This window comes from Indicator indicator, chromosome 15 (assembly GCF_027791375.1).
Source record: "Indicator indicator isolate 239-I01 chromosome 15, UM_Iind_1.1, whole genome shotgun sequence".
NCBI lineage: Eukaryota > Metazoa > Chordata > Aves > Piciformes > Indicatoridae > Indicator > Indicator indicator.
In genome coordinates, this window is record NC_072024.1 from 14617274 (window position 1) to 14642713 (window position 25440).

A 25440-nucleotide genomic window follows, 5' to 3' on the forward strand; every position below is an offset into this window, starting at 1 on the left:
TTTCAGGCTTTGTAATTTATTTCAACTGCTTCATTTTTAGAGCTGAATGATTATGCCAGTGAAAATGAAAGGAAAACTGCAAAAGAAAAGACTTAGGAAGGCATATTAAGATGAACCATTTTCATAAAACCTGTTCAGCAGCATGTTTAAAAGAGCAAAGATCATGTAAAGTTTTCAGGTAGAGGAGAAAGAATGAATGTGTTTATTGACTTTTTTTTAATAATAGCCTTAAACTTTTCTGGAAGCATTTCAAATAAATTACATTAAACCATTTTGATTTTTATTTAGTTTGGTTCGTTGTGCAAGAGGACTACAAAAGGACTTTAATGGTGCATACAGTGGGGCCAATCCTGTGGCAAACATTTCCATTTTTAATTCTAGTGGAAGCATTACATATTTGGATTTAATTTGCTAGACACGAAATAGTAACAAAGAAACGAGTCACTGCACTCAGTTCAGCACATTCTCCAGTTTTGTATTATATAATCAATTGAGTAGGTATATAGAACATAAAAATAACATCCTGGCATCAGTTGCTGTCTCCTGATCAACAGTGAGATGAGAATTTTCTGGGCATGTAAAAAGCCACCAACCAAGCAGCAGTGAATCACAGCAGAGTAATTTACATTTGTTTACTATTGTTTAGCAATCCACTTAACATCCTGTTCAGCACACTTGCAGGGCAAGTGTTTTGGGTTTGCTTTGTAGTTGGCATGCACCTAGCTACTGATCTGATCTAATCAAGTCGATCTAAAAGCTTAATATTGTTGCCTTTTTTTCCCCTCAAATCCTAAGGCATAAGTCTTCCAGTTTAAGAAGACTAATACTATTCTGCATTTGCTTACCTTACATTGGTCCTAGCACTTTTAAAATGCCACTGCTTTTGAAAGAATGACATTTGATTGCAGCTGGGCATGTAGGAGGGGAGGAGGGTGGGCATGGACAGTATGTACCCATAACAATGGGTAAAATGTAAAATGATGAATGAAAAGTGAAAAGATAATGTAAGTAGATGTGTCCAAGCAGTCATTACTGTAAGTAATCCTGGTGGCAGCAGACTGGAGTCTGAAAAGCTGCAGCAGTGAACTGCTGTGCATACTGCAGCTATGCAGTGCACATGGGCCTCTGCCTGATTCTCATGTAGAGAATTGCTTCTGATTCCTCAGGTCACCCACCACTGCATGTACAGTGCTTCTGTGAATGAGACAACTCAAAACTCATTTTTACACTCGATGTCTGTGGGATCTGAGATCATTGTGGTCTCAGATGGAAGCATAGTGCCATGGCAAGAAGCTGAATGACAACAGGGGAAGTGTGTAAAAAGCAAAATGCAGTGAAGAGCCTGAGAAGATCACCATGAGGGGACAGCAACCTGTCTGCTCTTTTATTCCTGACGTGGACACGGTACAGACACGGTAGTCTTGGTTTGTGGAAAGATCTCATGAGCCAGAAGTAATAAAGGTAAAAGCATAAAATGTGACTGAGAAAGAAAGGTAAGCAAAGAGAATGCTCTTGGAAGTCTTGGAACAATGTGGGTTCTCTGAGACTAAAAAAGAAAATTTAACTAACTGTGGTCTTTGATCCCTAGATTTGGTGTGCAGCAATGAAAAGAACAAGGCAAGGCTGAAGGTTTGTCCTGGAACACACAGAGGTCTGGTATGAGGCACTAGGAGCGGTTAGTTAAAGTCTGAAGCTCAGTTGTCAGAATCTGAGTAAAGCATAAGATCAATGCTGAACTACAAGATACAGTGGTGAGTCCTATTCAGCATGACTCACCTGAACCAGGGTTACTGCCTCAGGAATGTCTCTGTAATAGTGGAAATTAGGTTTCTAGAGGTTTCTTAGAAATTCTAGAATTTGAAAGATGCATCAGAACTTTTAGATACCCATTTAATGGATACCTCTTTTTGGAAATGATGTTTTGTGGTGGTGCCGTGACACTCAATAGTCTTGATTCTCTGGATCTAGCAGAGCCACAAATGGAGTTCTGCATATGTGGAAGAAGACTTCCTTCCTTCCTTTGAACGGTGGGTTCCAGACCCAGAGTGGACAGTTCTTCCATAATTCAGGCTTACTCACAAATATGTATGTAAATTAGTGTAATCTCTTCTACAGGTTGACGCTGCCATCTACTGGAAATAATTGTGAATTTCTAGAGTTCATTTGATTGCATTAAATTTAAACATTGTAAGATATTAAATGTATTAATTATACAATGAAAGTATTTTTTAAATGAAAGTAAATATTTTAAGACTTTCACTAAATTTGTTAAAAAAAAAGTACTAGGTGAATTTTTGCTACTAGTCTCTGGCTTTACAGAGACAAGTTCAACCTACACCACTAGTTTATCTCACCTTCTCCTATGACAGCTGTATTTTCTCCATGACTGGTACACAATACCAAAGCTCTTTGTGTAATGTGTAAAGTAAGTTTTGTCTGAATTTTTTGAAGGTACCTTTTTTTGCATGGTCTTTGAAGAAAGTTTAATGCTACAGTTATCCTGCCTTTGATCTCCTGGCACATAAAATTTATTCAGCGCAAAATTCACACTCGAGCATTTGAAGGAGTAAGATGTTTTGTATCACTAGATTAATTTCTGAAAAGTATAATAGTAATTTCTAATTATTTAAATTGCCAATATGCTCAGATGTGGCAGTTTAGGCTGGGTGCCTCCTGTTGCTGCCACATATGCTATACCTCCGGTGTCTCACATGTCCACCCAATAAGGTGGACACAGGAAACAGCGTATTTCTACCCATAAATCCTGTGCCCTATAAATCCAGCTGCAAAGTCATTCTCTCTCTCTCTCTTCCCTCTCTGCTCCTGTGGGAGATGCTCCCTATCGGGTAACGGTGGGGGAGTATCTCAAGGCCTCTTAGGCCTGTCTAGGCCTAAGGCCAGGAGGAGAAAGGAGGGGGGGGGGGGGCAGTCTTAGACCTGGCCAGCCTGAGACTTGCCTAGCCATGGGGGGGAAAGAAAGAGCCCTGGGGGGTTTGGGTAGACCCTCAGGTGGGAAGAAGGAAAGAATTGGGAAGCTTTTGGGTGTTACGTAAGGGACTCTCTATGCTTTGGGTTATTCTTGTCACTATGCTTTGTAGTTTTTTTGTAAGTTTCACCAATTGCTTTTCCATTTAAACTTTCCATCACTCTTCAATCTGTTTGTGTGAGTCTCATTCTTTTGTCCCTCTCAGGGCAAGAGAGGATCTGTCTGGCCTCAAACCAGCACATCAGAATAAAAAGTATTTTGTATTTCTAAGTTTGCTTTCAAAAAGCATTCTGAACTAACATCTGGAGCAAGCACCAAGTTTGTTCCTAAGGCATGGAGCCTTATGCAATCCTGCCTTATAAATGCCTTTTATTTTGTGGCTATTTATCTAGTATAAATCTTTATTACTGATGTATTCCGTATAATCTGATTTCAGAATCAAAGGAATCTGCAGCTGCTTTGTACTTGGGTGGGAAACCACATGGTGCGAGCCAGGGAGTCATGGTTGAATGCTTGGCAAATAGCACAAACCACAGATAGTAGAGAGAAAGGTGACAGATTTCATAACCTTTTTTTAACTTCAGGGTATGCAACTAAGATTTTTATTGGACCTTTGTTTTTGTGAACTGTGATTTTTGCTATTTTATGTCTATCAGGATTTAAGATTCATAGTGGTACAGTGATTACTATATCACTTGTCATCTGTTACATCACTTATCAAGTAACATTTAGAAATTTTTGTAATGATCTCTCCCAGGATTATGTTAATTAATGCGTTACATAACTTTGTGCAACTGCAAAGAAGTAGCTTTTCAAAGCAAGTGGTAAATGAAGAAAACTTCTTTCTGTGTTACTTGGTAAATAGGCAGGACTCCATGTGTTGTCTGGATTTGTAATGATACATGCTTCTGATGTTCATATTTCTTGTTATTGAACATAACTAAATACTTGTAAACAAGCTTTAGCATATTTTCCCATGTTTGCTGACACTTTGACTGTCTATTGCTAGACAGTTTTTCCTAACATTTAACTTAAATCTCATTAGATACAATTTAAGCCTCATCGCAGCCATCAAGGATATAAAGAGTATTTCCTCCTCTGCAACAGCTTTTTCCATATTTGATAACTGCTGTTATTTCTCCTCTCCCTTCTAGACAAAACTACGCCATTCCTGCAGTCTTTCATACGATGCTTTAGATTCATGCAGCACAAAAGACTCATTAGACATGTTCCTACAAGTTACAACAAGGAAGGGTATGTGTGAAATAAGAGTATGTGAAATGAGAGTGAGGACACCACCTTAGCTCTGTAGTATTATTGTTTATTTGTGAATGAAGGCAAGCCAGATATAATCAAATCCAAGTACTGATCGACTGAACTAGTTGTATATTGAACAGGTATACTGGAAGTGATCTCAACAGCTTCACCAATTTAGACTTAATAGAACAGGTTGGCATGTTTGGAGATGTACTGTGCATCAGCACAGACTTGAAAAACCTTAGACTGGTACTGCCATTTTGTTTCTTGTATATGGAAATTCTATTTGAATGAGGTAAAGCACAGCAAAATTATTCTGCTAATATATCAACTCATTTGTAGTACAATCTTTACCACCACTGAGTCCTCACAGAGGCAGGACATCAAATTCTCAGGGAGACAGTCTTAATTTATCCATAGGTTGAACACTGCATTTGTGGGGTTTATTGCCTCTGGATAATTGCAACACCATGTTTCTGCAATTAGATAAATATTTGGTGTTATGGTTCTGTAATTCATGTATATTATCTTTATGGATACTAATTACCCTATTTAAACTTGGCTGGCTACCCAAAGACTCCTTGAGAAGAAACTAATAATTATTAGTTCATCTTCTTTTAACACCCTGGAGGCCACTGTTAGCACCAGACCATTTGTGACTTGGTAGGTTACTTATATTTTCTGACTTATAGGTAATCTCAAGAGTCAATAAAATAAAATGCTAGGTTAAAATAGTTCTTATTTGAATAAGAAAAACTTTGCATGTAAGCTTGCTAATTGCTTTCAAGATGGCAATTTAAATAGTTTCAGTTATCAGGATTTAAGGTAACTAAGTAATTTTTTTCTAATTAAAAAAAATTAATAATCTAACAACATTAGTAAACTACATGTTCCAGATGCCAAATGTAATTAACTGCACAGCTTACATAAACGTGTTTTGGTCACTAATCAAGAATGAGGGCTCTCAACCTTGAGGAGTTACTTCAGGCAGCATCCTAACTCAAGGACAGAGTTCCACACTGCAGACCCACTACTCTGAGGAGGACTGACTCAATTTGCCCTCTGGTGGGACTCCATTTATGACCTAGTTGAATTTCATCTATGGTCAAAAATACAGTCATGTTGATTTTCACTGGTTGAGGGTGTTAGCTTTCAGACGAGATGAGGATCTAGCAGTGGCCAGTTGTGTAAGTGTAGAAGGGAACAGATTTAAGGTTTCTAGGTATGTACTTTCAGCTGCTCATGACCTCTGTATAGCCCCAACCCAAGATTACAAATGTGGTCACCCGAGAGCTTGCTTGCTTTGTAGAGTAAAAGTTTTACTTGTTAGACTACTGAACTATAGATAAAAAATGAGACAGGTGGAACATTGAAGAATAACCATTGTCTGTGGCCATTGAGCTCTCACTCGACTTAAAAAGAGTATGCAGTTTTGGAAGGTCAAGAAAGAAAGAAGTTGTTTCAAAACCTGACAAGAAAGAAGAACAAATGAGAACAGACTGAATGTTTATGAAATTCTGTCAAAAGTTCTAAGAATTCTGAAGATTATGTATGCGTTGATAGAATCATATATAGAGATAGTTGTACTCTGATTCTTGGTCACTCTCTGAGGAGGTGACCCAACGCTGCTGTTCCTGCTAACCCCTCACAATAAAGTGCTGTTCAGAGTAACCCATCAAAGTTCGAGTCTCGTTTCAGGGTACAGCGGGAAGCTGCCTCTTTCGTTTTCTGCTTCAGTAAGCATGGTGTGACCAAAATCAGCAGATGTTGGGTTTACTCCAAGTTAGCAGATATCCACCAGAACAAGCAGTGTCAGCAGATGTTTTTGTATTTTCACCAGAGTTAGCAAATCTTGTGGTCTTTGTCTATCAGGGCAAGTTCAATTGCCACATAGTAACTGATGAATATGTGCACTTGTTCAACAACTATAGCACTGCTATGCTTTAAACAAACACATGGTGGGCTTTTAATGTTCTCCTAGTTACTTGTAAAACTAAACAGTGTTTAAAAACAGTTTACAAACACTAAGCCAGTGTTGTATTTCCTAGGCACTGCAAGAACAGGTTGTTTTGCCAGTACATTTCAATTTAGTGTGTTCCCTGGATCTGTCAAAAAGGTCTTTTCTTTGGCTTTCACATATTCACACCCTTCTTTTACCAGAACTTTTAAGATTTGCAGCAAGGGGTGTAAAAGGTGAGTAAAAGTTAACCTTCTGATTGGATAATGGCCTCCAATATTGGTGTAGGATGGACAACATGAGGTAACAACACTTTAAAGTACTGCAGAGGGATCCAACAAATCTTACTGAGAATACCTAACAACTGCGTAGATGTAATGAAATTTCATTATTTATTGTTTTGAAATACCAGTTATTTGCATTATATCTGAAGCCTTGTTTTTCCTTAAAAGCTGATTTATATCCGTAACAAGGATTAATTGCAATACCATTAGTATTATTTTGATTGCAAAATACAGAACAGACTGAACAATGACTGTGTTAAAGAGAAGTAATTTAAGTTAGCACCTCTGCACATAAATACAGTATTGTTTTCTTTGTAGGTATACAAATCTAATAGCTTCACATTGTTACTCAGATCGAGCACTGACAGAAAAAACATGTTGCACGTAAGCATCCCCAGCATAAATCCCTCATTAGTTTCCTTAGCAAATCTGCTGAAAAAAGTTCCTGGCTTAGCTTGACTAGGACCAAAATCACTTGTAGCATTTGGTTTCACTGCCATTGAAAAATGTTCCTCTTTGGTAATGTAAAAAAATTGATTACACTGTCTTCAGTTGATCTGCAATTCTTTATCCTACTGATGAGACATTATTTTTGAGAAAGGTCAAGTAGTTTGATACTTGCACTTTTTCTTGCTGAAGCTTGCTAGCAATTTGTAGTTTTACAAGCCACGGAACATAATGTCACTTATGTAACCCTTACTATAGAAATCTGTCATGTCATGATCCTACATGCAGTTGATTAAACAGGACGGATGAAGCTACAGAATTAAACCTAGAAGTCTTTGTAATAATGCACATTTCCTTTGCAATTTAAGATTGGCCTCAAAAGTGTAACAAACAATATTGGTACTGTTTTAAACAGATTCAGTAAGAACTCTTCTTTTATACTCTTTGTACAGTAATTCTCAATTAATTGGAATTGCTCCTTACACTGAGGACGCTAGCCCAAAGACAAAGTTTGTGTTTGTACACGCTCCCACCCCCACGAAATAAAGGATTGGGCCGGGGAGGGAGACAAGATATTTGGTGCTGTTGCAATTCATGAGATTAATCAATTCCATTATTTGCACGTTGATATTTTTGCTTGTCCTTCATGGTTAATTATTTTTATTCTTCGAAGTCAAAGGGTTTATCCAGTCAAAGTTTTATCCAGTGCTGCGTTTTGTTCCTTAAGAGTCTGTGGAGACAACTTCTTCCGTGGCTCGGCTGCCTCGCAGGGCAGCGAGTGTGCCCTGTGCAGCTGATCTATGTCTGGCCAGTCGGTCTCCTGCGACAGGCCGTTGGGTAACGGGACCGGAACGCTCCCGCGGGATTCGTGCCTAGGCAAGGGTAAATTTGCTAAGCGCGGTTCCAGTGTGCCCATTATTGCACGGGTAAGCGATGTACCGTCTGCTAGCTGCAGGTCGAAGCATGCGGCGTTATCTTGAAGTGAAACGCCCCACTGCCCCCCCAGCGCTACCCTGCTACCCGACCCGCTCTTTCCCCGTGCCGGCGGAACAGGAACCGTGGGCTTAATGGCGGCTTCACTCCTAGCCACAAGCGGCGACGGACACTGGGACCTGCCCCGCCCAGCGCTCCCTTCGGTGGCGCCGGGGCTTCGCTTCAGGCCTCCCTCCAGCGATATCGTAGAAAGAGCTGCCAGTTGTCGCCCACACTGCTGGTAGGAGGGAAACAAGCGAGTTGCTTCTTCCGCTTCATCCTGGGAGTCTGCGAGAGGAAGAACCCTTCTCATGAATTGCAGACAGTCCGGGCCTCGCTCCGCCCGGCGGGGGCTACCACCATTTTATACACGGCTGGGCCGCCGAAGCCGCCGGCGCGCCCAGCAGCGGTACCTCGGAGAGCAAGCAGGCGCGTCCTGCCCCCTACTTGCGACCTGTGCCGCGAATGGATTGGCTAAGGCGGGCTGCCTCTAGCCCCGCCTCCTCCCTGCGCGTGCGGCCGCCATGTTAGAGTGCTGGGACGGGGCGGAGGGGCTGCAGTGAAACGAGCGATAACGGCAGCGAACGGTACATAACGCCGGGGAAGGGGTTGTCTGTTGGAGGAGAAAGAGAAGTCGCAGCATGTCGTGCTCTTTTCTCGGCGCTGGAGCGAATGGTGGATGCCGTGATCCCCATTAGTGGCGAGATGGAGCCGGAGAAGCATCAGCGGACGGAGAAGAGCAGCGCGGGCCTCCTCGGTGTGGAGAGTAATAGAACAGGAACCGCTGAGGACACCACGCAATATGGCGGACGATCTGAGAGCAGTAGCACTGAAGAGGCGCTGCTGCTGGGTGCTGTTGCTGCAGTGGACAAGGTCCCCCCAAACCTCAGCATCACTAGCAGCAGCCAGCGCAGGAACAGCATCTCAACGGCAAATGAACAACAGCAGCAGCTGCCCAGCGGTGTGTCGCGGCGGCCACCCGCTCTCCCTAAGCCCCCAGAAGACCTGCCTGTTAGGAGGAACTTTCAGATACCCAGGAAGAGCAGAGAAAAGAAAGGTTGTTCCTTCCGTTTCCCTCCTTTCTCTCCCTCACTCCCCGTTCATCTTGTTCATTAGGCAGGCTCTTTACGCACCTCACACAACTGCATGCAAAATCCTGCGGGTGTGGAGGAGGCTGTGGCATGGCTCGAACTACCGACGCTGCTGGGGATAAGATTTTTAGCGTCAGGCTTTTACATTCTTTCCTCTCCTTACCTCTCCCTCTTTATAGTTTTTATTTTATCGCAAGGAGGAGGAAAAAAAAAAAAAACAAACCCACAAAACTCGGCGTGAATTTCCGATTGTTGCCTTAAAAGGAAAGAAAAGCTGGATGCGATCAGGGTGGGCTTGAGTGCTGATCCTCGCTCTGCTTCTGGAGATGCAGTCGCATGCAGAGAAGATGGTTCTCTGGAACACGGACATTCAGAGAAGATGGTTCGCTTTTCTCTTCCCCCTTGACCTCTCTGCTGGAGAGGGGTGTAATCCTGTGCAGGGTAGTCTAGCAAACACTGGGTACAGCTGTTCTTCATTGATGACATACAGAAGACTGTTCTTATCTAGTGAAATATCTTTGCAGGAAGGAAATGAGTATCCCACATTCACGTGCCTCATCTTGGAAGCATTCTTTTTCCAGGCGTCCGGGGTTTCTTTTTTGTTGTTGTTTTCGAGTAACTCATCCTTTAAAAGCCTCTAAAAGCATTTCTTACTTTTCATGAGACTCCATTGGCTTTTGCCTATCTTTCATTTTCTCCCTGAAACTTCTTTCAGATCTTGATCTTTTGCAACATGAGATCAGTAACCTAGTAAGTATCACAAAAAGTATCTGTTCATATCCAGGCTTATAGTTTTTCAGAGAAGAGTCTTAACATCTAACTTCTTGAAATGTAAGGAAAAGATGAAGGTAGGTTTATTTCATTATCCAGTGTTCTTTGTCCCTCTTTCCATTTTTGACAGTGATGTCCTTTTTTTCCTTCCCTTTTGCCACCCTGCAGAGGGGGCATACAAGTCTGGCAGAGATTCACTGTGAAAAGGACTGGGTTGATTTGGCAGAAAAAAGGAGTATCTTGTTATTCATCTGACAAAAAAATGTCTGAATAAAACGTGGTGACTTGTACTTCATCTGTCAGACACAAGCGAGGTCATATTTGAATACTTTTAAATATACCTCAGACCTGTGGTGCTTAAGCACAGACTTGAAGTTCTTCTAGCATTCAGTTCCAATGTGAACGAAAACCTGCAAAACACCCTTGCGTCATGTGAATTCATCATTTGCTTGTGCAGAACCATCTGCGGTGTATAAAAAGTTCTAGAACATGAAGTTCAAACATCAGGGTTCTGTGGCTGCTAGGGTAGAAGGGGAAAGCCAGTCTTGCCCTACTTCTGAAATTCGCTTGCAAATGTCAGGTTCATTTGACGCATTCTCAGGGGCTCACTTTTTAGTGCACTTGTCTGTCTTTCAGCTTGCAGGAAGCTGCTTGGGCATTTTAACCTTACTGGCAACTAACAGTTTCCAAAGTTCTCATACCAGACCTTTCTCTATTCTGCTCATGGTGGTTGCAGGCTTACAGTTGCTTGTGGTTGCTGATCCTTGGTCTTGCACCATGTGATATCATAACATGAAGTGATGTTAGAGAGTATCCTAGGCAAAACTAGAAGAAGTGCACTAGCATAAAAACTGCCAACATGATCTTTGACAACCACCAAGTTGGTATTGGAATTAGAATTGTAATTTGAGAAGTGGTAGAATTAATTCAGTTTTGAAACTAAACTAGAAGATTAGCAGTGCACTGATTGTGTGACGTTTTACCAGCATGTGCTTACAGCATGCTTGTTACTGGTACTCGAGTACAGCTTGTCTGATACAAAATCAGAATATCCCCTGTCCTTCTCAAAAGAGCTCTCTTGGCTAGAAGCAATACACGTGCAAAATTCTTCCAGCCTTCCTCTATTGGGAATTGCCCTTGTTCTGTTTTTGAAATCTCCATTTTAGTCGTCGACATGTCATCTGGAGAGATACTTGCTGATTTGATGCAAAGACTAATATGTCGTGTCCGAAAGATGAAATCTGCATCAGATGGCTTTGTTATTTGCATGGGGTTATTTCTTTGGTCATTTTTCTTCTTTTTTTTTTTTTTTTTCCTAAGCCCCAAGAGGTGTTTCAGGAGCAACTTCTGATTGTGAAGCAATTAAATACTGAATCTGTGAAGCGAAAATGTAAGGGAAAAATCCTATCTTTAGCTGCTTATTTAGGTTTTCTGAAATTTTATCCACCTCTATTTGGCGACTAAGGAGGGATTGAAAGTCAACAGAAGAGTTGAAGTGCATCTGGAGGAAACATACTTAAAACTAGTTGTGGATAGTTGTCACTTCCTTGTTTCGTAGTGGAAGAATTAAGGAAGCGAGACTAAAAAAGGTTGGCTGCAGGATTGGGTTTTTTTTAAGGTGTGCATGCATTTGTTTTTCTACTTGGAACTGTCTTGAAATGAGTTTCTGATTTCTTGGTACATACCGTTTAGCAATAGTGTTACACTCTCCTGAGTAGCTCTTTTGTTTTGTTTTGTTTTTTTAAGTGTTAGTACTAGAGCCTGTTGTCATGGCCTCTTTTGATTTAATTGTCAGATCTTCTCGGGTTCTGAGTCTGCCTGAAACTTCGAGAGATCTTTTTTTCAATAGGATGAGGAACAGATTTTCAAGATACAGCACTGGAAGTGCATTTTTTAACTCTCTGAGCAAACGCTTGAGTAGTTCTAGAAAATATGCTCAAGTATCAACCAATCTCTAAAGGGGTTGGTTGGTTGTGGTTGGACTTTTTTTCCATAGCCTACAAAGCTAGGAGATGACTACTCTTCTTCAGATGAGTGGCAGAAAAAGGTCTTGTTTTTATCTATAGAAGTCAGCAGTACTTGCCTGGCAGTCTAGGTTGTCCCTTTTCTACTTAACAGTGTTTGAGGGTTCATTTTGCCTTGTTCTTTGTCTTCTAATTTTCTGTATCTTTGGTAGAGTTGCATATATCGTATTTGGTGCTTGATACTTCTACATGAGGATTTCATGAAGCAATCCTTGATAACCATGTAGGCCTTTTGAGGACAAAAGACGTTTTTGTCTGGAAGAAAAAACATGGTAAACGTAGCAGCGTTCTGGTTCATTAACACAACAGATTTTGGTCTTCATTTGTTAAGACTTAATTGTGCTTCTCAATGGAGTTTTTGTAGCAGAAGCACTTGTTTGTGAAGAGTGCTAGCATTCTGCCAATTTACCTGATAATAAAAGACATAATTTACTTATCTTTGCTTAAAAGTTAGTTCAGAGTTCCATAAAAAGAATTTCTCTGCCATCTTATTCACACTCTGACAAAAACCCCAACCAAAAACATGCTACCTCCAAAATGAATTTTCTGAAGTTGAAGCATCAGACAGCAATAAAAGAGAAACTTAAAGCCTCTAGTGAATTACATGCTCCCAAGCATCCAGTCTAATGTCCCTACTGTATTAGCTAAAATGAGTTTCCACCTAAAAATACATCTGTAGGTTCCAGTACACTGGGTAGAAACTGAGCAAAACCAGTGTTCATTTACTTAATTTTGCTTGCTCAGAGCAAGCCAGCAAAACCCACAGTAGTTTACCAGTGTGTGTTAGAAGGATGCTGCAATGTATCCTTACATAAATCACTGTCTAGTTCAATGAGTCAATAAAGGTACCCACATCAGATTTGTACAGTGACCCTGACAAGTACATGTACACACTACTGGCCTTCGAAGTGATGTAGGATTGGGGATAACAATCTCATCCTTTTCCCATGAGTATGGAGCTCTAGGAGGTCTAGTTCAGTACTTTTTGTTATTATTTTGTTCTTACTTTGAACTCCTTTAAATGAAGTGCAGGCCCTTAACCTGTTAGAAAATACCTCTGCTTTGGCACCAGTGCTTAGATGAGGAATTGTAAAACTTTGCCTTGCTACTTAACATGTAATTTTTTTTTTTTTTTTTTAAGTAAGAACCTGAAGCCTGCAGTGCCTCAAGTTTTGGAATAATTGGAAGTAGATTAAGCCTGGCACAAAGTATATGATGAGTGTGTTTGAGGAGTCATACTTGAAGAAGGCAAAAAACAAACCTACCTTTATCCCTTACATTCAAAAACTTGATTGTTGTAGATAAAAGTTTACCTGAAATTCAGAATTTTTACTTTGATTTTTTTGCCTGATAATTACAGTGCTGTCTTGCAGTCACTGTGCCAGATATTCCTTGCTCAATCCGTCATTTGGCAACAGAAGTAGAATGCAGTAGATACAGAATTAGGCTACCCCTGAAGAAGAAATGCATAGTGGATGCTGTCTGGTTCTCAGACTAAGTGTGCATTGTAAACTGGTATTGTATATGAAAAGATAACAGGCAGACCATAGGTTTTGGTGATAAAATCTGTAGTTTATTTAGACTCTTCAAAATTTAAATAATGTATGACTTCTATAAGGATTATACATTCAACAAATTTCATTCCTGATCCTTTTATCTCAGTGGATGATGTCTGATCATGAAGCCAGTTCTTTTTAATTCATGCATGAAGTAAACTAAGACCAGACTATGTGTAGTTGCTGTTCTTGTTCACTTTGTATTGAGTGGACAGTGCACATCAAAGAAATCGTGTTTTCTATGAAGCTTTTGGATTATTAAGCATTTTCTTACTAAAAGGTGGATGTCTTATTCTTACACTGACTTGATCATCTAGGTGGAGTCAGTCTTATTTTGATGTTCTGCCTATTCTCAATTTGGAATTGCAAAAGTTACTTTCGTGGCCCCATACTTCAAAATACTTCAGGTTCGATCTCTTTACTACAAAGGTAGCAACAGCCTTTGTAGCTTGGATAGTATCTCTGGTATGCTTAGATGGTGTGTTCGAGGTATAAATTTGGTGAAGTACAAGAACGTATATATATTTATATAATATTTGCATATAATTTTATATAATATTTACATACGTATTGAATAATAAGTAACAATGTGATTCTATAATAGTAGTAAAGCCTGCTTTCTATTCTCTGCTAAGAAATTGAAAAAAAAAATCAACCCACAACAATCTTAATTAAAAAAAAAAATCTGTAATTTGCTGTGTTCTATAATTTAAAGCATTAGGTAGAGCTTTTCCCTAAATCTCTTGAGAGCTAGTTGTATAGTGGTTTATGCAGGTTCTCCCTAATTGAAGGCTGTAGTATAGCATATGTTGTAGCTGACGTAGGTTCTTCCTATCTGAAGAACAGGGGGACTTGCTTTTCTTGGGCCATTTTATTTCAGTTCACTCATGACAACTTCCCACAAAGCAGAAAATGGGAATGTAGTTGACAGTGTTTGAATGGCTGACAGGATCTTGAGCCACTAATATGTCTCTGGATTTGCATCTGGGATGTAGCAAGGTGTTTTATATGGTTTGTGATCATTCTTGAGCTGGTCTTGCAGAGTTTTCTGATTGCCTGGGCTCAAGATAGAACAAATAGGCTGGGTTTGGCTGCGCATGTGTTTCTGTGCGGTGGTGTTTGTGATCTTCTGCCTTAACTAGTCCTTTTAGATAAAGAGGAACAGGTGTGAAACTCATCTGCTCATGCAAAACTCATGCACTACGCAACACTGGAGGTTAAGAACTTGTAAGAAATATGTAAGAGGTGTGTGGAAGATGGAGTGGGCCAGGAGGTAATTTTCCAGTGTGTGTGTATCTGGCAGTAGGCTTGTTTTATGTTTTACTAGTAAGTGTTTCTCTTTTTCAGTACAAGTGCTTTAAGTCTTTGTAATATTGAGAACTTCATTCACTTCCAATTATCTTTCCTCCCATATTGCTGTCAGCCTTTCAAGAATGAAGGTGTTACTAAAAAAGATCTTATGTAAGAATGGGTTTTTAATTACTTTCATGACTTCTACTCTTACATCACTTACTCATTGCTGGTGTTAGAATCATTGCCTTGCTTAGTTTGGTGGCATTACGTTATAAAGTGAGTGTCTAAATGCAGCTTTTACTAGATAAAGCAGGTCAGTTTTCATTTAGAACATTTCCATTGAGATTAATGCAGTAAATACTTCTTGCAAACAAGGAAAGGTTTCTGTCTAAATCTAGTACCATATTATTTAATGAAGAGGTAATTAAATTTGCTGCTAGAATAATGGTAAATTGTCTTCTATGTGAGACTAGTACTGCCGTAGTTCATTCCTAACTACTGTGTCTTCTAGTGATTTCAGGTGGTGGTCTTCTGGCTGTTTGTTTTTGTCAAGAGAAACAGGCCCTCCTACAGAAGGAGCAAAAGCAGTCTCAAGAATGTCTGCTGGGAATATTTACTGTCTGCAGTTTGCAAATACCACAAAAATAATGTACTTTCAAACTACCTGCCGTGCTGAGCTACAGTTGCCCCAGAAGTATTCTTTTCCTAGACAATTACTCAGAGTGTATGCTCACATTCTCTGGTGGCTCACTCTTGGTTCTTGTCTGACAAGTTGTCGCTTTCAGTACTCAAACACAAATAATGAAGCCTGGGGAGAGGAACAGATCAGTGTGTGAACTTAAGCAAATGTTTTCCCAGAAGGTGAAATTGTACAGGAAATGAAGGGCCTTCCTTTCAAAGCAGTTACTGTACAGAATAAGATCATAAAGCATGAGCATAGGCAGTGTGGGTTTTGATGATCAGAGTTTATTGCAATCCTTAAGACAGTACTGCATTTATTCATATTTAGCCCAATTACCATAAGCAAATAAAATCCCCTCTAGCAGTTCTTATGAGATGCTAAGTAAGAAGCTGTCGTGAGGTTTTTATTAGAACAATTTGTTCCTGGTTCTTAATTCAAAGAGCTAATTAGTTTAATTAAAGTTCTGGAAGTTAATTAGTGTTTTGCACTACGTATCAGATGCTTTCATAGGGTAAATTCAGATTTGAGGTGCCTCTCATATGGACTTGAGAGAGCCAGATGTTGAAGAGTAATATTAAAAAAGCATAAAGAAACATAATTTTTAAAGATGCTAGGCAACTTTAAGTTAAACTTTCTAGCTTAAGTTCCATCTTTTGCAGATATTTTAGGTGTTCTGGATTTTGTCTTTTTACATAAACAATGAACTGGAGAATTTTAGATTTCTTTTTAGATGGGTTTTGGACCTTATTATTTTATTCCTTCTCTTTTCTAGGACTCTTTCAGCCAGTAACTGTAGGCTCTCGGGAATTTGAGGATATTGTGAAGATTCTGCATTCATCTTACTTGGAGCCAAATTCAGTGTCCAATTTTAATTACAAGAAAGCCAGCTTAGTTCATAATGTACTGTTGGAAAAGGAAGTGAGTATGTTTGTGGCTTCTCTTTATGGATAAGTTACAAGTCAAATAGCATTTAATATTTTTCCTGAGTCTAGCGGCAAAGACCTGGAGATTATTTTCTATATATGTGCTTGATACTTAACTGCGAACGGGCCATAAAAATGATCAGGGGGTTGGAACACCTCTGCTATGAAGACAGGCTAATTGAGCTGGGGTTGTTCAGCCTGGAGAAGAGAAGGCAATGGGGAGACCTAATAGTGGCCTTCCAGCACCTCAAGGGGGCCTACAAGAAGGATGGAGAGAGACTGTTTACAAAGGTCTGTGGTAACAAGGATGAAGGGCAGTGGCTTCAAATTAGAGAAGAGTAGATTTAGATTGGATGTTAGGAAAAACTTCTTTACTGTGAGGATGATGGAAGACAGGAATATGTTGCCTAGGGAGGTAGTTGAGGCCCTATCCCTGGAGATACAGTGAGGCTTGACAGGGCTCTGGGCAACCTGGTCTAGTTGAAGATATCCCTGCTTACTGCAGAGGGACTGGACTAGACCATGGGAGGTCCCTTCCAACCCAGACTATACTATGATTCTATGATCTCACAAAATGTAAGCTGCTATGTTTCAGGCAACTTTATTACAACATAGACACAAAATATAGTCTGCCAGATACTCAAAAAAGACTAAAAAGAGAAACTGTATTTGGTACTACTCGTCTCTGAATTTGGTTATTTAAACAAACCAACCAACCAACCTTAGTTTTTATGTATGCTTCCTGTGAAACTTAAGATTGAAATATTTTTCTCATACTAAATTTACATAGTCTCAGTAATTTTGTTGTTCTCCAAGAAGAAATTCCTGAATTGATTACTTGAACCATTAAGTGGAGCAGCTTGGTTGAAGGACTTACGCTGCTGTTTGCGTGGTGTCTCTGAAATCCAGCCTTGGCTTTCCTTTGTATCTGAAATAAGTTTTCAGTGCCAAAAACAATCATATATGGAGTTTTGCCAGTGCTGAAAACCAGCTCTTGCAGTGAAGTGCAACTTCAAAGGTACATGCTCACCATAAGGGTTAATGAGCTGTTTCTGAAGAAGAGAAAAAGTTTATTTCTAGAATTTCAGAGGTGCTATGAAAGGCACTAAGCTGGATGCTTCTAGATAGTTATGCTGCCAAGATCACACTGCACAGTAGTACTGCTTGAAGAGTGTCTCTTCCTTAAATTAGTATTTGGGCAGATTAAGTCAATGATATTTCCTACAGATAAAAGTTGTTTGAAATTTAATTTTAGCATCCTATAGACTCGTTTGAATTAGCTTTAGATTGGTTTTATACATTTGTATCTGCTAACATATGTGGTGCCTTAAAACATTGACACTTGGATGTGACAGTAGTCATCTCTCTATGTGTGTTAAGAACTTTTTGCAATAACAGTTCACAGAAAAACGCAGAGAGCTGAAATTTGAGGGCCGCCTAGAAAAAGAGCTTTCTGAAACCTATGCATTTTTGATGGTTGATCGACCTCAGGTGAGAAAACAAAACTTAAGAGCTTTTTTATTTTTTTTAACCAAGTAAACAGTTTATTGACTTAATAATGTTTAAGTTATTTTTTCAAAATTCATCACTGGAAGGGATTGAGGCATAGGAAAGAGATACAATATTATGTCATTGTTTTACTATTTTATTTTCTACTATTTAAGCTGCTCCTTTTACATGTTTCTGTGAAGTACCTTCTCTAGAGTAGGCTCTGTTTTGGGAATTGAAGGATAGATGTTTCAGGATGGCATGTGGACTTTTTATTGGTTTTGTGGTTTTGGATTTTTTTGGTTTTATTAATTGAAAAGGAATGTTAAGTATTTTCATTCCAGTCGGCTTTTGGTGTGGGTTTTTGGGGGCAGGGTTGTGGCTGAGTTTTTTTGGTGTTTTTTTGTTTGCATTGTGGGGGTTCCTTTTGTATCAAGAAGAGGTTACCTTAAGGAAAAGGTAACCTGTAACATTAGAAAATGGACTTTATCTTTTGTGTTTCTTCTTTCTTCGTATGTTTTTAGAAAAGTGACAAAGTGAATTTCTATGCTTTTTTCTGCTGTTACAGATTCAAGATTTCTCAAGTATTTAATGATTTGACAGATTTACTTCTGTATTGTGTACTAAACACAAGTAATATTCATAGAAATGCATTTAAGGACGCTGCTTTTTTGAAGATATGAGTGGATCAGTGTAACTGCTTCATTCTGAGTGACTTGAACACAGTACAGTTTGTAGCAGTTCAGATCAGTTTTGACTCTTGACTGAGTAGTTTGATTTGTAAGGGGCTTTAGGGGGGTTGTTTTCATGTGGTTTTCTGTTTGTTTTTGTTTCATTTGGTTGGTTGTTTTTTTGTTTGAGGTTTTTTTTTTTTTAGTTACCTAATTAAAATTCTCAATTGTTTGTCACTGTTTGATCTGTTTGTATTCTGGCTTTCCTGATAGATTTCCTTTTGAAAAATGTCTGTTCTTTTCAGATCCAAAACATATGTGAAAAGGGGCTGCAGGTGGGCCACTCCAAAATATCAATTCTTGGCACCCCTTCCATGGGTAACTATCCTTTGATTCTATGTGCTGGTGTTATTCTATGAGTTGGCAGACTGTGTGATGCAGTTGTGTAAACTTTGAGTCCTTTTTCTCTTACTTACTGCAGGAACATCACAGCTACGTATTTTTAGCAAAGTACGTTGACATCAGAATGTTATTTCATAACTCTGGTTTTCACTAGTTCATATAAATTCTTTTCCTGAAGGGAAGACCCAATTCTCATTTTGGCTGAAGACAAAGCAGTGTATCATGTCCTCTCAGTAAAACTGGGAGGCTAAAGAACTAATGCAGTCTCTGGCTGTGTGCTTTTCTGTGTTTGTAGATACATATATACGTGTGTGTGTGTGTGTGTGTGTGTGTTCAGAAATACCTAATGGTAATAGTAGCTCAGCATAGTCTTGGTGTAAATAAAACTAAAGCTCTTAAATCCACAAAGAGCATAGATAAATTGGAGACTTGGAAGAGTCACTAGGTGTTACGAGATTTGAAAGTGCAAGATGCAGAGTTCCTTTTGCAAAACTTTTCAAATAGATGATGAAATAATTTTGTAAGAGTAATGTGCTACAGAGGTGATAATATGAATGTTGAAAGCAGAACAGATAGAAGGTGGAGAAAACAGAGGTATATGGACATACAACATTTTACTGGGTTAGCTCGTAAAGGTTCTGGAGCAATGTATAAATCAAAGCAGTTAAAAACAGACTTGGAATGAGAAGAACCTAAGCAAAACGAATGCTTTTCTGAATACCTGAGTTTAGTTACAGGTTGATCTGAGGTGGTCAGCCTGACCAACAAATGACAGTGGGAGGCCTTAAAATCTATGAAATTATCACAAGTGTTGAAAAGCAAGAAATTGTTTTACTTTTCTGTTTGAGTGTCAGTTAATGATTCCAAAGCAGTGGAATTTTGTCAACAGTGTAGGACGGAAGATTGCTGAAAATGCTAGTGTTTTCCTGCCTTATTTCTCAATTATACCATTGTGCAATACAACACTGTATGGCTATTCCAGAAAGCAGTCTCTGTATAGCCTTCGGGCAGGGCTTGTCTTCTTGGTCACAACGTTGTCAGTAGTGTGGGTGTGCTCTTTCAAACTGAGCTTGTGTCCATGTTTTACTTCCGTGTCTTGTAGTGCAGTTGGTGTAAGTAAACACTTTGCTCTTCTGAAGTTACAAATTACGAACATTCCCTTACCCTGACCATGCTCCAAAAATGATAGAATGAATCTTTGTTGCTTGTATACATTGAGCTTTAATCCTATGTAATGCTTCTTAAACTTCTAATAATGTTTTAATACTCAGTATTAATAATAAATATTAATATTTAATATTAATGTGTTGGGGTTTTTTGTGTACCCCTCTCAGGTGTGTATATTTCCAGGTATGCTGATCTATTGCAGCCTAATCCTCTAGAAGCTGGAGCAACTGGAGATGTGATTGTTTTTAAAATTATCAAGGTAAGTTTATCCTACTTATTCTTGAAATATTATAGTGTCTACTGATAATCTAATTTATTCAACCTCCATTTACACAATTATTTGCTTATAGAGACAGGAGAACCCTACCAGATTTAAAGTCTATGTTGACACTGAGCTTAAATAAATCACAATAGATTTTTATAAAAAGCAAAAATGTCTTGTTTTCCTTGAAAGTATGAAAATCATGTACTTCTATAAATTACCTTTTTAATAGCCTGTTTTCATTTCTCTGCTCTTCAGGTAAAGAGTTTATTATGCTTACAAATCTTCTCTTTTACAGGGAAAAATGAAAAGCATATATGACCACATTGGTATGAAAGCAATGGAATCAACTGTAAAGAGTGCATTAGAGCCAACACCAAAGCATGAGTGTCATGTTTCAAAGAATGCAAATAAAGTAACCTCCTTGTTGGCTTATCGAGCCTATGAACTTACTCAGGTATAGGGATGTTGAGCGTGTGCTAACTACTACTTATGGAAAAACTTTATAAACAGAACTTTGGAAATGATGGCGATAAAAATCACTGAAGCTATAAGAATACAAACATGGCCTGTAAAGCTGCAGTCTGGTGTATGTTAGCAGCCCACAGATGCCTGCATTAGAAGTAACAGGAAAAACATGTTAGCCTATCCTGTTTCCCTTGTGTATACAGGAGACGTGATGGGGAAGGTCTCCTTCAGATTAGGATGTAGGTGGAACAGGAAACAGCTAGAGCATGTACATGGGAAACTGGAATGTAGGCCAGGGAGGAGAGGTGATAATGTGTGGAGTTTGAATTGTGAAAGTAGAATTGGCTAGTGGGCGTTAAGTGAGTCTGTTCAGAAGGAAAGCATTGGCTAAGAAAGAACCACTTTTTCCCCCCCCTTTTTTTTTTCCTTTTTTTTTTTCTTTAGGTTTGTGAGTTGTTTTGTTGGGTTTTTTCCTTCTTTTTGGATTTGAAACAAACTTCTCTTGTTTCTTTAAATAACTAATCATGAGGTATATTTTGTAAGCTTTTCCTGTGAAACATAGTATACCTTCCAGTGAACAAAGGTCATGGATTGTTAGCATATTCGTGAAATACAGTTAATCAACTCTCTAATGTAACATTGTGTTCAATTCTTTTTCTAGTACTATTTTTATGAATATGGCTTTGATGAGATAAGGCGAAGACCAAGACATGTTTGTCCTTATGCTGTTGTTTCATTTACTTATAAAGATGAAATGGTGCAAGTACCAAAATTCCTGTCCCCATCCAGGTAAGAAAGGAAATGAGTTCTAGAAAGACTGCATGCTGCATGAAGAATTCATAGCTGTTGGCAGTAGCTTAGAACTGGTCTAGATGAACACTGCTGAAACTCTTAATGCAGACCAAGAGGTGATGAAATTTGTTTTAGGTAGTAGGCTGGCCCCTGTAGGAAGCAATTCTACTGCGTTTTTTCACCTCAGCTTCTGAGTAGGTGTAATCCATGTATAGTGATGGGGTTTTTGGGGGGATTTTTTTGTTTGTTTGTTTTAACTGAGGAAGTTTTCAGACAAAAACATTGAAAGCATTATCTTGCTTGGTATTCTGAAATAAATACTCTATGTTCTTTGTCACTGAACTCTTGACTGATGATGTCATGTTGCATGTGGAAAAAATATCTAAACAGACAGTTGATGATAGACACGATACCTATGCTGATAGGAAGGCATCCACATGTGGGGACTGTACTATGTAGTGTTAAAAATAGTTACCAAGATACCAAAAATAGCACAAGATGCTGCATCAGTGACAGCTTTAGGTTAGAGAGTGAATTGTCAGTGCTGCTAGTTTGTTAGACTGATAAAGTACCTTTAATGTAAAATTGAGCAGCCAGAAGTTTGTCTCAACCTAGTCATTCTATCTTTTTGTTTGTTTGTTTTTAGAACAAACAGCTTCAACACAGATAGAAGTACAGGTAAACACGAATTGGAAGTACTACTTTTATGCTACAGACACGGAAGGGTTTGGACTTTTTTCTCTGTATAATTGTGTTTTTAACAAGTTCAGTTGTGCTGACTACATACCTGAGTTCTGTCCTGTACAATACTGATTGCAGACATCTCTTCTTGATACTGCATGATGGAACAAGCATCTTAATGTGCATCTTTTCCCCAAACAAACCAGAACTCAACAAAATCAAGTCTTTTCCCCCCTCCTTTTCTACGTACAGCATAGTAGGATGTTACCTTCTGTTGCTGTATCTCCCGTTCAATGGCATTTCAAATAATACGATCCTCAGTCCTGCTTTCCTTTTGAGCCTTATTTAACAGAATATTAATATGAAAATGGTTGACAGTTGAAGTAAGGAAAGAGGGTATTATTTCACAGATGTTGGCATCAGGGGTATCTAGTACAAGGGTTCTTGTATTAGACAAGTAGAGGTAACATACCGATCTCCTTTACTCTGCTCAGAGCAGGTCGAAATAGTAGAGGGCTGTAAACACCCTTTTTGTTACCATTTAACATATTATTGTCTGGTATTAATATGAAACTTCCCCTAAATTCAGATTCAGTAGCCTCTTTTCTGCCCTACCTACCAAGTGGTTTCTTTTCATCTTTCTTCCTCCATCTTACTTTAGATAAGTCTAACTATACGTTATGGAGGGGACAGCTTTGGAATAAAGGCAAACTTTTGTGCCATGTTTCTGTGAAATCAGCAGTACGTTCATTCCTTCCCTGCAAGCTGTGAGTATAACCATTTGAGTGAAAGTGTTGCTGTTAACAACTCTTTCTCACAGACACTGTTGAATTTTGGATATGTTCAGGTGAAAATCTGAAATATACATTGATTAGATTTTTTAAGTTCATCAGACTGACCCTTGGGTCATGTGTATCCAAAGCTTCTTGTAGTTCATAAAGAGGTCTTTTTTTTTTTCTTTTCTTTTTTATCCCTCCCCTCATCCTTCATCTCTAGTCCTGAGAAGCTTGAGGTTGAAAAAGTTGCGAACATTGATCAATTGAAGAAAAAAATTTCACCAGCTTTGTTCTTTAAAGAAACTTACCTAGGAGCAAAAGATGGTAAGTAATTCTAGCTTAATTTTTTTTAATTCAGAAATTTTAAAAAGTGTTCTCAACTACAAATTTGTTTCTTTTTTTGTTCTTTCTGTCCTTGTATTATGTCAGTGTTCAAGAATGGCATGTACGGTAGCCTTTATGAAGTTGTGGAGAAGTCACGTTCTGGTAGTCACTTGGAGGGCTTACTTCAAAAACTAGAGAAAGAGAAACTTGTGAGTGCACAGATTTGACTATTCCTGGCTTGAAAAATAATGTTGCAAACTAGTAATTGAGGTGTACTGCAAGATCCATGATCTCTCTGGAATTCCTTATCTGGCATATGCTTAAGTATTGTATCAGAGCCCTACTCTGCTCATGATGGAATTGAGCTTACAGACAGTAAGAGTATCCATATCTGAGCAAATGTCTGTTTGAAACAGTACACTTCTTTTGCTTGAAAACAGGTTCTTGTGAAACTGCTTCTGGACAGAGGATTTCTTTTTCTTCTTTCTTCTTGGCAAATGACGACTCCCTATGGTATGCATACTCTGGGGTTTTTGGGTTCAAGTTGGTTTTGGTTTGTTGTTGGTTTGGTTTTTTAGGGGGGGTGAGTTTTTTGAGTAGTAGATTGTCTTTGGAAACATAGTGGTCTCTTTCTCAGCTCTTTATTTTCTTGCACTGTAGACCACCAAACTGGACGGCCCCATATGCTTCAGGCATTGTTTCTGTTTCCGGAATCTAGAGGCATCGTGAGCCCAGGTAGGTTTGTTCACAGAGGAGTGTTGTGTATGTGCCTATTTAAATGTAGTTTATATTATGTGGAAGACTTTGCAGAGTTATAGTCTGTCAGTGTAAGCTAGGAATAAGTTTCCATTGGTTATGGTCATGGTGATTGTGTTCAAAAAGTGTTTCTTCATGAAAGTAGTTATCACACCACACATTCTAGGTTTGCTTGTTCATATATGAGAACGTAAAACTTTTTTCAAATGACTTGATTGTATATTCTAGTAGAATTGAGCATCACTATTCCAAGAGATCTATGTGTTAGTAATAACACTGCACTTCAGAAGTTTAGGGGCTTTCTTTAACAATGAAAACCATCAAGGACAAACCATCTGAAAGTCTTCAGTGTATCTGTAATTGATGTATTTATTTGGCATTGCAATGCACACCAAAAACTGAGCAAATGAACGTAGGCATGCAAATAGGTAACAAGAGATGACTGAAAGCACTTAGCTTTAGTAGAACTTCAATGCTTTGGGATGTGAATTCAAAGTTAATCTTCTACAGCTGAAATTTGCAGTAACTAGGAGCAGCAGCTCATTCCAGGTATCAAACTTCTACAAAGAAGTTCTTGCCCTGACTCTTGTCATTTTCCTAGATTCTTATCTCTGTATTTCTTATTTTAGTAAACTCCTTATGTTCTTATTTAAGTAACAAATGTGAAAATTCAATCAGTTACAGATTGGGTAAGAGGAGATATAAGATGATATTTAGAGTGTGTGCATTCCTGTCCTTCAGCATACTTTGATTCCTGCTGCTGTGACATTTCAAAGGCTAAGAACTGCAGTTTCTGTTGAACACAAAATTCATCACTAGCAATATAACCTAGAGCTTCCTTGAGCCACTGTTTCAAGGATGTAGTAAAAGGGTCTTATAGCTTCCCAGGACAGGAACATCCTGCTCTTGGTGTGCACTCCTGTTGTATCTCTTCATTTGAGTGAGTTTTATATGGCTTTGCAAAGGAATGGGAAAAAAAATGTGGGTTTCTGATGGTTTACTAAGCTAATTATTTTATAAGAGTCCAGTGAGCATAGAAGCAGCACAATGAATGCATTGAGACTGCATAGGCAGGGGTAATGCTTCCCCTGTTTCCCTCAGGGAGCTGTTGGGCAGGTTCGTAGTAAAGCTTAGTAAGACTTTGAAGTGGCCTTCTAGAAGGGTCAGTAAAGTGGTTTTGAATTGGAAATACGTGTATCCAAGACCGAAGTTAAGACAAAATTATGAAAATGAGCAGTTCATTATGACTATGAGTAGGCTGACTTTTAAGTAGGCTTTAAAACTAGTTATTTCACAAAGTATTTACTTTCCTGGCTTTTGGGTTATTCCTCCACAGTCACTCCCAAGTTGTGTTTCATCCAATACATATAATACAGAATATTGCTAAATAGTCATCATTTATTTATAGCC

At 38.8% G+C, this 25440-nt stretch overlaps 1 protein-coding gene across 1 annotated transcript in view; it reads left to right on the plus strand.

The window, feature by feature from the left end:
- The first annotated feature begins 8575 nt into the window (after window positions 1–8575).
- Window positions 8576–25440, plus strand: part of TASOR (transcription activation suppressor) — a 30471-nt gene continuing 13606 nt past the window's right edge. The window contains exons 1-13 of the mRNA XM_054387699.1: window positions 8576–8960; window positions 16093–16238; window positions 17642–17734; window positions 18708–18780; window positions 20139–20230; window positions 20532–20690; window positions 21363–21490; window positions 22140–22171; window positions 22836–22941; window positions 23171–23274; window positions 23380–23483; window positions 23715–23787; window positions 23935–24009. Of these exons, the coding sequence (XP_054243674.1) occupies window positions 8576–8960; window positions 16093–16238; window positions 17642–17734; window positions 18708–18780; window positions 20139–20230; window positions 20532–20690; window positions 21363–21490; window positions 22140–22171; window positions 22836–22941; window positions 23171–23274; window positions 23380–23483; window positions 23715–23787; window positions 23935–24009 (1570 nt within the window). The remainder of the gene's footprint in view (window positions 8961–16092; window positions 16239–17641; window positions 17735–18707; window positions 18781–20138; window positions 20231–20531; window positions 20691–21362; window positions 21491–22139; window positions 22172–22835; window positions 22942–23170; window positions 23275–23379; window positions 23484–23714; window positions 23788–23934; window positions 24010–25440) is intronic.